Source organism: Indicator indicator, chromosome 11 (genome assembly GCF_027791375.1).
Source record: "Indicator indicator isolate 239-I01 chromosome 11, UM_Iind_1.1, whole genome shotgun sequence".
NCBI lineage: Eukaryota > Metazoa > Chordata > Aves > Piciformes > Indicatoridae > Indicator > Indicator indicator.
Window position 1 is genome coordinate 19,370,193 of NC_072020.1, and position 14,062 is coordinate 19,384,254.

At 43.5% G+C, this 14,062-nt stretch overlaps 1 protein-coding gene across 1 annotated transcript in view; it reads left to right on the forward strand.

Annotated features, from left to right (window-relative positions):
• Positions 1-1,356: 1,356 nt before the first annotated feature.
• SDHAF3 (succinate dehydrogenase complex assembly factor 3) overlaps positions 1,357-14,062 on the forward strand; it is a 35,689-nt gene continuing 22,983 nt past the window's right edge. The window contains exons 1-2 of the mRNA XM_054385080.1: positions 1,357-1,367; positions 10,706-10,856. Coding sequence (XP_054241055.1) covers positions 1,357-1,367; positions 10,706-10,856 — 162 coding nt within the window. The remainder of the gene's footprint in view (positions 1,368-10,705; positions 10,857-14,062) is intronic.

The window sequence follows — 14,062 nt, forward strand, 5'->3', positions numbered from 1 at the left end:
ATGTACACACCACTGCTGTAGCAAATCTGTGGCATATCTATTAATTTTCTTGTACAACAGCACATACATCATACAGACAATAGCTGAGCAGGAATCAAAAGCATTTCCTGACAGCAAGGAAAAATTATTTGTGTTCTAGGATCAGAAAAACAATTCATGAATTTGACTTTGTCTTACTCTTTTTTTTTTCCTTTCTCCTAATCAGTCAACAGTGTTAAATATTTCTAAACTGTTTACCCCACTTCAGTAATGTCATTTGATAAACTGAAGTGCTGAGCTCAGGATCACATACTTCAGAGGATTCATACCTGCAGATTTTGCTGAGCTGTTCATGAAAAAAACAAACAACCACCAACAAAAACAAAACCAAGAATAAAAACCTGCTATAAGCAGTCCCACAGAGAGGGAGGAGTGACTCCACATTTGCACTGTGAACTGTCCTGCAATCATTGTCACAACTGCGTGCTCTTATGCTACTATATTTCAGAGCATATTCAACACAGTCCTTCCTAAGAAGGTTGAAAAAAAAGGGTATTATCTACAGACCTGCTAGACCGACTGACTTCAGACCTGCATGGATGATGTTGCCCCTGGCTCTGACGAGGAATAACAATTTTCAAAACATGTTGGAGATGCCTGTGGATTTTAGAGTACTTTGAAATCCCGGTATTAAATGAGAGGTTTTGCTCCCAGGGCATAACTTTGAAAACAGAGAGCAGGAAGACAGTAAATGAGTCATAGCAAAGCCCTCTGGAAGCTTGTGAAGAGCAGTTTTTGAGGAATGGAGCTGCACAACAGAAAGGATACAATTCTTGTCCTTTTGAAGAATTTCTGAAGTATTGAGCCCCTCCAGTACATCTCTGCATAAGAATTAAAGATGATCCCTTGAACACAGTAAGCCTTGACAGACATTGATGCTGGGATATTTTTTAAAGGTGGGCTTCCTTTTGGGGTATCCATTTGTTAAACAAGAAAGATATGGACCTGCTGGAATGTGTCCAGAGAAGGGCCATGAGGATGATCAGAGGGCTGGAGCACTTCTCCTATGGAGACAGACTGAGAGAGTTGGGGTTGTTCAGTTTGGGGAAAAGTATCTGAAGGGGGCCTACAAGAAAGCCCGTGAGGGACTTTTTAGGGTGTCAGATAGCGATATAGCGATAGGACTAGGGGGAATGGATCCAAGCTAGAGGAGGGAAGATTTACATTAGATGTTAGGAAGAAGTTCTTCACCATGAGAGTGGTGAGACACTGGAACAGGTTGCCCGGGGAGGTGGTAGAACTCCCATCCCTGGAAGTTTTTAAGGCCAGGCTGGATGTGGCTCTGGGCAACCTGATCTATGGAAAGTGTCCCTGCCCATGGCAGGGGGGTTGGAACTAGATGATCCTTGAGGTCCCTTCCAACCCTGACAATTCTATGATGCTGTGGCATTTGAAATGCAAACGGTATCCTATACCTGGATGGGATTGTCCAATTTCTTAACACGACACAGCTAATGAGCTCACAATAAAACCAGCTGTCCCTCAGAATACCTTTTTTCACCACAAACTCCAGAAGGAGATCACTGCACCACTAAACACTCTGCTTTCAAGCTTCACTGACAAGGATTTTAAAACAGGCATTATTTTTTCTATACTATGAATTAACATAAAAATGTTATCATTTATCTATGGTGAAAAAAGAAAACAATAAAAAAGGAGAATAAATGGCACTATGGCACTTTGCAGATGCTATCTTCCATCAGTGGAAAGCCTCCAACCTTTTTCTTTTGAAGAGACTGTACCTCTTCTACCATTTAACACAGACTGAAACAGTTGATTTTTCTCCTACAGCTTGCTTTTGCAACTGAGGGACTTCGTGCTGCCTATAGCACCTGGCACTGTTGCTCCACAGCTGTTATTGCTCCACAGCAACAAGAATAAATTATCATTCAGCATCTCAGTGTAAAAACAGATATCAAAGTAGTAAAAAGCAAAATGCCACTTTCAGAAATCAGCAAGGAGTTTTGATTGCTAACTTACTTATTTTTCAGTCTAAAAATGATTCCTGTGGCACCCTGTAAATAACTTTTGTTTTGGTTTAGGAGTAGTGCAAAGCTGTATTTCATGAACCAAAAGGCAACCAACTCATTATTAAACCCCATATTTCACAGACGTGATCATTTCAATAGTAAGAAATGCAGCATGGCCTTTGATCACTACTGATCCTGCCTTCAGGTGGTTTGGGAAGGGGGCAGAGAGAGGAACTGATGAACAGTGATTGTGCTGTTGGATGAAATGGGTTCAAGGAACCTTGAATATTTATGCTACAGAGACCTTTTGTTTTCATGTGGTATCCTACAGTCCTATCCGGAATTTCAACCATTAATATATGATGTTATATCAAGAAACCACAAAGGAAAATCCTGCCTACCGTGAAATGTAACCCCAAATATTGCCAGATCCAGTGAATAATAAACCTGGTATGAGTAAACATCCAGATTCCTCCCCCCCAGCCTGCAGTGGGGTGCTGAATGTCAGGGTAGGGAACACAACAAACAGACACAAACATTTATAGAGCTACAGTTTCAGGTCAGATTTGTTTTCCTGCTTGATTACAACATCAGAAACTGGATAGAGACAAGATGCCTATCCAGTGCCTCACATCAAAGGTGATGCCAAGCGTTTGAATGTAAAGCCAGTCAAGTATTCTAGTACTTGGCCAGTATGTTAAATTATCCTGGACACACTGGATGCATTCAGACGGTAATCAAAGAGCCTGGAAGAGTCTGAGATGGGAAATGTACTTTGACAGAAAGTGACATTAAATTGCATGTGCTTCCTTTTAAACAGCAGACAATGATCTGGACTGGTTAAATGCTGACAGCTTTATGGACTCATAGAATTGTTTGGGTTGGAAAAGACCTCCAAGACCTTCATGTCCAACCTTCAACCTAAGAACAGCACAGTCATTAAACCATGTCCCAAAATGCCATGCCCGCACGTTTCTTGAACACCTCCAGGGACAGTGACTCCACCACCTCCCTGGGCAGCCTGTTCAGTATAGAAATTTTTCCTAATATCCAACCTAAATCTCCTCTGGGACAATTTCAGGCCATTTCCTCTTGTTCTATCACTTGATACTAGGAGAAGAGGCTGGCCCCAACCTCACTCCCACCTCCTTTTAGGGAGCTGCAGAGAGCAATGAGGTCTCTCCTCAGCCTCTTCTTCTCCCAGTTCCCTCAGCTTCTCCTCAGCAGACCTGTTCTCCAGACCCTTCACCAGATTTGTTGCCCTTCTCTGGAGCACCTCAATGTCTTTCTTGTAGAGAGGGGCCCAAAACTGAACACAGTATTTGAGGTGTGGCCTCATCAGTGTTTTATGGGAAAGCCTTCCACCTGAAAACCTGTAGCCTCTGAAGAAGGTAAAAGGAGAACTCCCAGCACCCTCAAAGGATGACAAAATTCGTGGTTGGCTTCAGATTTTGCAGCTCAGCTCTGATCTGCGCTGTGGGGCGTGCAGCACAATCTGGGTGCTTGCAGCTGCACCTCCTCTGAGCAGTGCAGTCAGCTGCTCTGTTTCTCCCCCAGTGGCTGTGGGCTTCACACCAGTATGACCCATAGGGTGACATGTAGTCTGTCCTCCCTATATCTTTAAAAAACAAGAAAGGACTTCCAACTGCTCTGTGAGTGGTTTGCTTGGTGGAGAGAGGGTGAAAAAGAAAGCCTGGTTTTCTTCCCACTCCCCTTTGCCACAGTACTGCTGCCAAAACTGAAGCAGCCACACAGAGAGCTGAGGAAACTTTTAAAACTTAATTAGGGAAGAAAGCAAACAAAATAATACTATAGTGTGTTTACTTAGAGCTGCAGTGCTGCCAGAGAAACCACATAGCTTGCATTTGTAAGCTGTGCTTTTCATATAAAACATACTTAATTAAACCACGAGACAGGACAACAAGCTTTCTCCTAACTTCATTTAAACACATAGTTATGTTGTGTTTTGAATTCCCCTTGGGTTAATGTGAAGCTGGGCTAAAAACTGAAAGTGATGTGGCCTATCTAGTTTTATTCCCTGAGTTTAGACTTCAGGGCCTAAAGGCATGTCAACTGAAGCTCCCAGGATCCATTTTATTCCCTGAGTTTAGACTTCAGGACCTAAAGGCATGTATCACAGTATATCAGAGGTTGGAAGGGACCTCAAGAGTTCATCAGGTCCAACCCCCCTGCCAGAACAGGATCACTTAGGGCAGTCCACACAGGAATGCATCCAGGTGGGTTTTGAAAGTCTCCAGAGAAGGAGACTCCACAACCCCCTGGGCAGCCTGCTCCAGGGCTCTGTCACCCTCACTGTAAAGAAGTTTCTCCTCACAATGAGGTGAAATCTTCTATGTTCTAGTTTGAACCCATTGTTCCTTGTCCTATCACTGTGTATCACCCAAAAGAGCCTGGCCCCCTCCTCCTGACACCCACCCCTCAGATATTTATAGACATTGATCAGATCCCCTTTCCTAACATCCAACTCAAACCTCCCCTGGCGCAGCTTTAGGCCATGCCCTCTAGTCCTGTCACAAGTTGCCTGGGAGAAGACCCTGACCCCCACCTTACTACAACTTCCCTTCAAATAGTTGCAGAGTGTGATAAGGTCCCCCCCTGAGTCCCCTCTTCTCCAGGCTAAACACCCCCAGCTCCCTCAGCCTCTCCTCACAAGACTTCCCCTCCAGTCCCTTCACCAGTCTCGTCACTCTCCTCTGGATTTCTCCTCTGGAGAAGATTTGGCATCTTCTCCCTTGTTCTGTTTCCCCCACTCTGTTACAATCATCAACATAATTTCTGTGCTCTTTTAGTGTTCTTCTGGAAGGAATTTCAACGACTCTGTAGAAGCACCTTTGCATAGCTTTCAGTTGTATGACAACTTACTTAAGGAGAACAGGAAAAAAAAGCTTCACCCATGAATGGTGCCCACTTCATATTTGTAATAACAAAATATGCTCTTTCATACTATATTTACAGGAGAATATTGCATTCTTTATAGAACTTTAATGTGGCTGAACATGTAACCAAGTAGAACAGTTTTTACCCCAAAGATTGTTCATAACAGAAGTCACACAGTGTTTCTAAATGTTGACATTTTCAGCTTTTCTTTGAACTTTCAAAACTTGAAAAAGAGATGTTGCAATAGAGGCAAAGTTTTGGGTGTTTTCTTTGAATGTCAGAAAAATTAAGGACAAAAAAAAAAAGGTTTCCAGCTCATGGTCTGATTTGGCACTACTGCCTATAAACGAAGGTGTAGGATCTTCCCCCTGAGTTTTGTTGCTCTTTAATCATTCTACTCAAAATTTTAATTTTGGATCAGTTCACTGAGCTGAACTCTGTTAGATAATTTCAGCAGAAGAGAACATGAAATCAGGGGAAACCCTCAGAGGTTCTTTGCAACCCTTCCCTCTTTCTTTCACAAGCACTTAGCTGGGAAGTGCTGGTGCCTCTGTGCTTTGGAATCTGGCATTGGAGTAAGGAGAGGTGAGTTGTGGAGAGGAAGGTGGGGAGATGGTGAGCAGGAGGGTCCACATACAAAGCATGGCATTCCTCCAGCATGAAGGTGCCTGCTTCTGGCTGGCTGCAAAAAGGTCTGCTCAGACATGTTCAAGCAGAGACTTGATAGAGTTTGGCAGCTAAATATTCTGAAGATTTCCAATCCACTTGGCATCTTTCAAGTCTGCAGGAGGCGAGCAGAGCTTCCTCAGGAATTGCTTCTTTTGACTGTCAGAAAAATGTGGTTTGGATGATACAGATCATATGCTTCAGATGAAAAGAACAAGAAATCCTGCAATGAATGAGCAGCTCAAGCATAAGCTGAACCAAAGCAGAACTTCCTTTTAATGTCCAAAAGCTATCAACATGCCAAGCATGCAGTTGGCTCAAACCCCAAAACAAGCTGGCTGTCTCTTGCTTCTGAAGTCATCAGTGCTTTATTTCCTACAGTTCCTGCTATTTGGTTTCATCCTATTATGAGATGCTTCTGTGGGTACCTGAGGCCACCAAGACGTGTTACAACAAACAACATTTATTATGGCATCATTTTTTTTTCTCTTCTCACTGCTTCTCACTGAAATGGAGCTTTTGAATGAAAACCATCTGTCCTGATCTCACTACTGTACTCTGCTGACAAGCCTGGAGCACATCAAGGACAGCCTGTGTGAAGAATGCCAGTTTCATCCAGGCCAGCCATGGATAGGAAGTTGCCTCTGCAGCCAGCAGCAAACACAGAATCATAGATTCATAGAATGGTTTGGGTTGGAAGGGATCTTAAAGATCATCTAAGTTCCAACCCCCTGCCATGGGCAGGGACACCTCCTACTAGACGAGCTTGCTCAAGGCCACACCTAACCTGCCTTTGGACACTTCTAGGGTTGCAGTCTCCACAACTCCTCTGGAAAACCTGTTCCAGTGCCTCACCACCCTCATGGGGAAGAACGACTTCCAAATGTCTAATCTCAATCCAGCTTCTTCCAGTTTGAAGCCATTACTCCTCCTCTTCTCACTGGACATGGCTGGTATCTTCATCAGCCTGTATCTTCCTGAGGCCTGCAGAAAGATTTGGTCCATTTTTTACCAGCATCCATGTATTAGAGTTGGCACATCCAACTTTTTAGTGATTTTGAAACAGACTGTCCCATGAGTCTCCCCTGGAGATATTCAAGGTCAGGCTGGACAAGTCTCTAGGAAACCTGATCCAGTGGAGAATGCCCTTGCTCACTGCAGGGGGGTGGACTAGAAGACCTTGGAGGTCTCTTCCACCCAAACTGTCCTATGATTCTATGCTAGGACTGATTTTGCTCCTGTTGAATCAAGGACAAAGCTCTACCTTGCTTTGACAGAGGCACAAGCACCCTGTGAATCTCCAGCTGTCTACAGCTTTTCCTAAGTGATTTCTGAAACTCTTTATTTTGCAGTTTGTCCCCACAAAGCAGGGATAATTCTGAGTCTTTTTAGTTTACAAGGTACACTGGAAGATGCCACAGAATACCTAGCAGGCAGTTTGTGCTGTCCTAACAGATCTTTGGATGGCTTCTGAATCAGAAAGCCTGCCTTGGTTTGGAACATGCAAAAAGGAATTGCCCTGACTCTATTTGAATGTTTAGAGAGTTGCTTAAAAACTTCATAGTTCTGAAGGAAGAGATGCAATTTTGATGTGATCTGCACAGTGCAGAAATAGGAAACACGTTCAGGAGTAGATGTTCTTTATTTGGGGGTTTTGTTTGTTTTAATTAAGCAGGAATTTAGGTTGTACATCAACATATACCCACAGTTAGAGAAGAAGACTGCAGATTATCCTGTGGTTTTTTTTTTTTTTTTTAAAACATGACAATGGGTTTTGGAAAAGAATTTCACATCATTGCATTCTATATTTAACAATTTCTCTTGATTCACAGAAAAGAACTCCTCTCAGGATGCTCTTAATCATTTAAAAAAATTACAGCAATTAGGACAGCTCAATAAATACCTCGGCTTCATCAGCCAACACATTACTGATAGAAGAGAAAATAAATGTGGCAATGTTCTTCTAGTCTTTCTGTATTTAGAGTTAGGACTGTAGCAAACAAGGTGGCCACTCTGGCAGATTCACAGGCTTAAAAGTCTGTCTTTTACTTGTTATTGATTTGCTGCTAGCTCAGAAGGATGGGTAAACAACTAGAGCACTTTGCATCTCTGCTTTACCACTGATTTCTTGTGCATCCCTGGGAAAAGGCAAGCAATTGAAGCAGCCCAGAGGTGCATAGATGCTGCAGGAATCCTTCTCTCCTGCCAGGCAGGAACCACCTGCCACAGAAGATGGGTAAAATGAATTTTGGTCTCTGTGGGGAGAATAACAGAATAACAGAATGTTATGGGTTGGAAGGGACCTCCAGAGATCATAGAGTCCAACCCCCCTGCCAAAGCAGGACCACCTAGGACAGGTCACATAGGAAGGCATCCAGGCAGGTTTTGAAAGTCAGACAACAAGGAAAAGATGTTGAAGGCTGCACATCTCTTGGTGGTGTCTGATGACAGGACAAGGGACAATGGACACAAACTGGAACACACAAGATTCCATGTAAACATAAGGAAAAAACACTTCAATTTGAAGGTGTCAGAGCACTGGACCAGGCTGCCCAGAGAGGTTGTGGAGTCTTCTTCTCTGGAGACTTTCAAAACCCACCTGGATGCATTCCTGTATGGTTTACTGGAGGTGATCCTACCTACAGCAGGGGATTTGGACTAGATGATCTTCAGAGATCTCTTCCAGCCCCTACCAGTCTGTGATCCTGTGAGTCACAGAGAAAGTGCCCAGTAGAGGGCTTAAGCAGGCCACTAATGGAACAGGACTCCTAAAAAAGAAACAAGGATGGGTGTAGCAAGAAGAAAGCTGTCAACCTGCAGAGTTAATGAAGTTTGGTGGTCATTACATTGAAAAGATTAAAATAAAATCTGTAAATGAATGCACCCTCAGATTCAGTGGAACTGCATCACCACAAATAAAACTGATTAAGCAAAGCAGGTTTTTAAACGTCAGTCTTTTGAAAGGCTTCAACATATTGAAGTCCACAAGGATAGACAAAATACAGAAAGACCAGAAATCCTTCCTCAAAAAAGTCTGAAAAAATACAGTTTGAAAATATAACGAAATCAATTAATCTGAGGATCAGGCCTCCCCTGCTAGTGCCTGTCTGTACACCCTGAGAGCATCAGAGGCACGAGGAGAAATGGAAACTGCCAGTGAGAAGAAGTGAAACTTGACAGTTTTCTTTCACTTTAGTATAATTTTTGTGTTACTGGGAACTTCAGTTGTCCATCACCAAGGTACTTGGCAGAATGAATAAACCTGAAGAAATGGTAGTAAGTGAAACAATGTGGAGTTTGCTTTTCCTCTGCTGCTCAGGCATAATGGACTTAAGGCAGCATGTTTTTGTGACATTTCTCAGTACCCTGGGGAAAGCTTAACACTCCCATGGCCTGTAGAAATGTTTCCTTTTTTTGTTCGAATCATCAGTGACTTGACTGGCTGGAAGGAGCTTTACAGGCACCCCTGATGTGGCAGGACTTTCACCAGGCTGCCACCACCTGATTTTCAGATTCTTTGCTTCTTCCAAAATCACCGCAACTGCTGACATTTGAAGATTTTCCCCTCGTGAGCAGGTTGGGTGTGACGCTAAACAGCTGGAAAAACTTCACGGAGAGATGTGGGGTTGCAGCTTGGCCTGTAGGTGGGAAGGAACAGAAAGCAGGAGCTTGGTGGTACAGCAACATGGTGGCACAAAGTCCAGGGAGGCAGTAAGATTTCTTACTACATCTCCTTATCTCTCAGTCAAGCTTAAAAATGCAGATACATAAAATTTAAGCTTCTGAAGCTTGATTTGAGTTGATGAATTCACTTCTGCCAAATTCTAACCCAGGTATAAGGCACACAGTTTGTTCTGCTGGTGGTGAAAACAAAGCTAAAAATCAACTGTTTAAAATTTTTTTATCATTATCTCTGCCTTCCATGCACATCTTTGTACAACTGTGAATCACTTAATTCATCCTCTATATATTTAAAAAGTAGTATTTGCAACTTAATTTCTTGGCAACATTTTGGAGAAGTGAGCCTAGATCAACCTCATGAGATTTAACAAGGCCAAGTGCAAGATTCTGTACACAGGTCAGGACAATCCTTGTTATCAATACAGGCTGCAGGGTGATGTGATAGAAATCAGCACTGTGGAAGAGGATTTGGTACTAGTGGACATAGTGGTGGTGTTAGGTTGACAGTTAGACTTAGATGTCTCCTCCAACCAAAATAATTCTATGATTCTATGAGCCAAAAAGGTGCACTTGCAGCCCAGAAGGCAAATCGATAACATCTTGGGTTGCGTCAAAAGCTGAGAGGCCAGCAGACTCAGAGAGGTGACTCTGGCTCTTTGCTCTGCTCTGGTAAGACATCACCTAGAGTACTGTGTCCATCTCTGGAATCCTCAATGCAAGAAGGACATGAACCTGATGGAGAGGTTCCAGAGGAGAGCCACAAAAATAATCAGGATGCTGGAGCAGCTTTCCTGCGAAGACTGGCTGAGAAAGCTAGGGTTGTTCAGCCTGCAGAAGGCTCTGGCACACCTTAGAGCAGCATTCCAGTATTTGAAGGGAGCCTACAAGAAGGCTGGAAAGAGAACTGTTTACAAGAGCATACAGCACTGGGACAGGGGGCAATGGTTTTAAACTAGGGCATGGTAGATTCAGACTGGACATTAGGAAGAAGTTCTTTACTATGAAGGTGGTGGAACACTGCAACACATTGCCCAAGGAGGTGGTGGAGGCCCCATCCCTGAAGACATTCAAGGCCAGGCTTGATGGGACTCTGAGCAGCCTGCTTAGTTGGGGATGTCCCTACTGACTCCACGATTTGGACTAGATGATCCTTAGAGGTCACTTCCAACCCTGCGTATTCTGTAACTCTAGGGTTTTAAAGACTGGGCAAACGAACACGGTACAGATGAATTTTCTGCAAAAAGCAGCTTTTGAGTTTACTCGGCAGAGTTTTCTGCCACAGCTTTAGTTTCAGTCGTCACTGAAGCGAGCATGGGATACAACCGCGGGTGCCAGGAGGGCCCTCTGCCACCCCGCCTCGGCCCCATCGCTCCGCCTCCGGTGCAGCCGCCTCAGGGCTCCGCCGGGCCCCGCTCCTCCGCCGCTGCCATGCCGGGTGGTGCTGGTGCCAGTGCACGGGGCCTGTACCGGCGGATCCTTCTGCTGCACCGAGCGCTGCCCGCCGCCCTGCGGGCGCTGGGGGACCGCTACGTGAAGGAAGAGTTCAGGAAGCACAAAGCGGCCGGGCCCGCCGAGGCCCAGCGCTTCCTGCGGGAATGGGAGGCAAGTGCCCGCCGCCCCGCGGGGGTCTGACGGGGGGTGGCGGCTGCCTCCCGAGCCGCGGGCCCGGCGAGGGGTTCCGAGCCTGGGCCGGTGCGCGGGGAAGGCCGAGGCAAGGCCAGGCGCCCGGTCCGGTGAGGGAGAGCGGCCCCTCGCAGGCTGCCGTTCAGTCGGGTGCTGGACCCTGGCTTGCCGTCTCTGTCAGCCCATGGCAGCAGCAGCTCGCTGAGCTCCGCGTTGTGTAAGGATCCGTGCCGTAGAAAGCTACACAAAAAATGCCCATTAACTCTTTCTCTCCCTGTTGCCACTGAGCTTCAGATGCCGGTTCGTGTGCTTCAGCAAGTCGAGGGAGATTTACTCGCCCCTGTACTCTGCCCTGCTGATGCCTCATCTGTAATACTGTGTCCGGCTCTGGTCTCCCCAGTTGAAGGACAAGGAACTGCAGGAGACAGATCTATGAACAGGCTTCCCATGCTCATTGAATTCCTGCTTTGACAGTATTTTTAGATCTCAAAACTGTTTTATTTTCTGTGGAGGATCATTGTGTTCTGCTCTGCCTTGAAAGCTAATTAGTGTAGACGGTGTCTAGGTTTACCAGCACAGATCTGACCTATCCCTTCTACCCACTGTAGCTGAAATTTTGGGATAAAGTAGCTCTGTTACCCTTGTCCTGTGGCATCAGGAACCACCAGGGAGAACACTACCTGGTATTCCCTTGAGAGGAAAGGATTAACTGTATTTTAATTGCCTCTTGCCAGCTGAAATATCCTGAAATCAGGGACATTTGTGTCTTTCTCTTATGCACCTGATGCATTGTAATTCTCAATTGCCAAAATGTTTCTGCATCACTGCTTCCAATTTTAACATCAGCTAAAAAAAGACAAGTTACAGGTTACTATTTTCAGTGCTAAAATCTTCCTTTAAATAGTTTTAGGAAAGGAAGAAAATGTTTACATTGAAATATTTGTAGCCATTTCTGCAAAGTAAGTGAATAGTGAAAATGTTTCTCAGGTTCGAAATGTTTTGGAAGTAGGTTATAGGGAAAACTGGGGGAAAAAATAGACTACAAGGAGCAGAAGTTGAATTTTGAAACCTGACATTTAGTGCTATTAGCTATGATATGTTCAAGGAAAGAAAGCTAATTTAATAACTGTTTTGAGTGTGTGTGTTTGAAGAACTTTGCAAATATGTCTGTCTTCTAACAAGATGCTGAGAGATACTAGCACATAGTTAATGTGGCTCTTCTCATTTTTAATTCTTGGTTTGTGATGGGAGGTTTTTTTTTTTTTTTTCTCCCCCAAATAGTAATCTGTTCCAAGGGTGGAATTTAAATCAGATTTCCATGGTTTTGGCTTGTGGGATTTACTCTACATCTTAGCCAGCGTCTTGAAGACTTGAGCTAGATAATTGAGGAGGGTGGACTGTAGATGGCTTGGATTAGTTTGGAAAGGACCATAGAGATCATCTACTCCAACTCCTCGCAACTGGACTTGGTTGCTCAAAGCCTCATCCAACCTGGCCTTGAACACCCCCAGGCAGGAGGCATCCACAGCCATTCTGGGCAACCTATTCCAGAGTCTCACCACCCTTGTACTGAAGAACTTCTTCCTAAGATCTAGAATGATGCTTTAATTCATGCTGGAATCCTCTCTGCCCCCTTTCTGGGCAGCAGGACACTGTTTTCATCAGAAATAGGCTGGAGGATGCTAGGACATGGTTTAGCCCTACAGTTGGTAGAGTTGGCCTTGATTGGTTGGCCTCGATAATCTGAAAGGTCTTTTCCAACCAAAACCATTCTATGTATGATTCTATGTCTCATGCTACAGCAAAATAGTATTAATAATTTTATATTAAAATAGTGTATCTTAATATATATTTACTAGCAGGTAAAGATTATAGATCTGATGATTGTGTTGATGATTGCATTGATGTTTCTTGATTTTAAATACAGTCTTCCATTTGAAGTGGAATCTTAATAAGCCACCCCATATGCTTCTTTTTTTCCAATGAAAATGTCCAAGGGTCACTTACTTTGACATGAAACTGTCTGACTTTTGTTAAAACTCTTCAAGTGTTTTTTGGATACTCAGACCTTCTGCATGTGCTTGATAACTAGCTCATAGTCTGTGTTTGTGGTGTGCTTTTATGTCCTCCAATATGATCTGTATTTTCTAACTGTTTGGTTGACAGGCATGACATTTTAGTCACATTATGGTTACACCAAACCATTTTTCCCCCTTTAAATCATGGTGATTCAAGGGAACAGGGCAGATTGATTATGTATTAAAGGAAACAACCTGAGCAAATTCACTTTATTTCTTGTGAAACATGGTAAAAAAACTGTAGGATTTTGCTGTGAAAAGCTTTAAAAAGAACTGCTAAAAGAATCCTAATTTTACAGGTCATTCAGGTATCCATAACTTCTAATATTGTTGCAGTTCTTTAATGTTAGATTCTGTTCTGTGGCTTTTGGGAAGATCCCAGAATATTCAGCCTAATTCTCAAACAGGGGTACAGGCATTTTGCAGTTCACAAAAGCACAGGTAGAAGATTAAAGGGAGATTTCTAAGATTAACTTCAGAAAGAAGTGGAGGAAAAAAAGAGGTAAAAAGGCTCCCAGATGATGCTGTTTAGTATGTGAATTATTCACATTGTTTTCACGTAAAGGAGATGAGAAGGGATCTCCTTGCTTGCCATGCATAGGAATGGAGGGGTGTAGGGATCCCTTTGCTGTGCATTGGAGTGGAGGGATTTGGGGATCCCTTTGCTTGCCATGCACAGGAATTGAGGGGTTTAGTGTTGGAACCCAACCATATAGATCATTAATGTAATTTTATGGGAAAACTAAAGTGACCTGTTTTCATTTAGAAAATCAGGAAATTTTGTTCTTGTAAGAGTTCTTAAGTGTGTAAGACTGATAGAAATACTCTGCAAGTACATTGTTCTACTGCATTGTTGTACTTTTATATAAGTGTATGTTGTGTTTGTCCTATCTTTGGTTTTGGATCAATGGTTTGTACTGCAAAACCTGCTGGAAAGCATCAAAGTGAGATACAAAGAAAGCAAGCTTTGTTGTTCAGGAGTTATGGTTGCTCAGGTGGATTCTAGTGAAGTATATAAATTTTTAATATATGTTCTTTTCTATTTTCTAAATATTTAATACATTAATTAAAATAATTGGTGCTCATTTACAGGAGATGGCTGATATA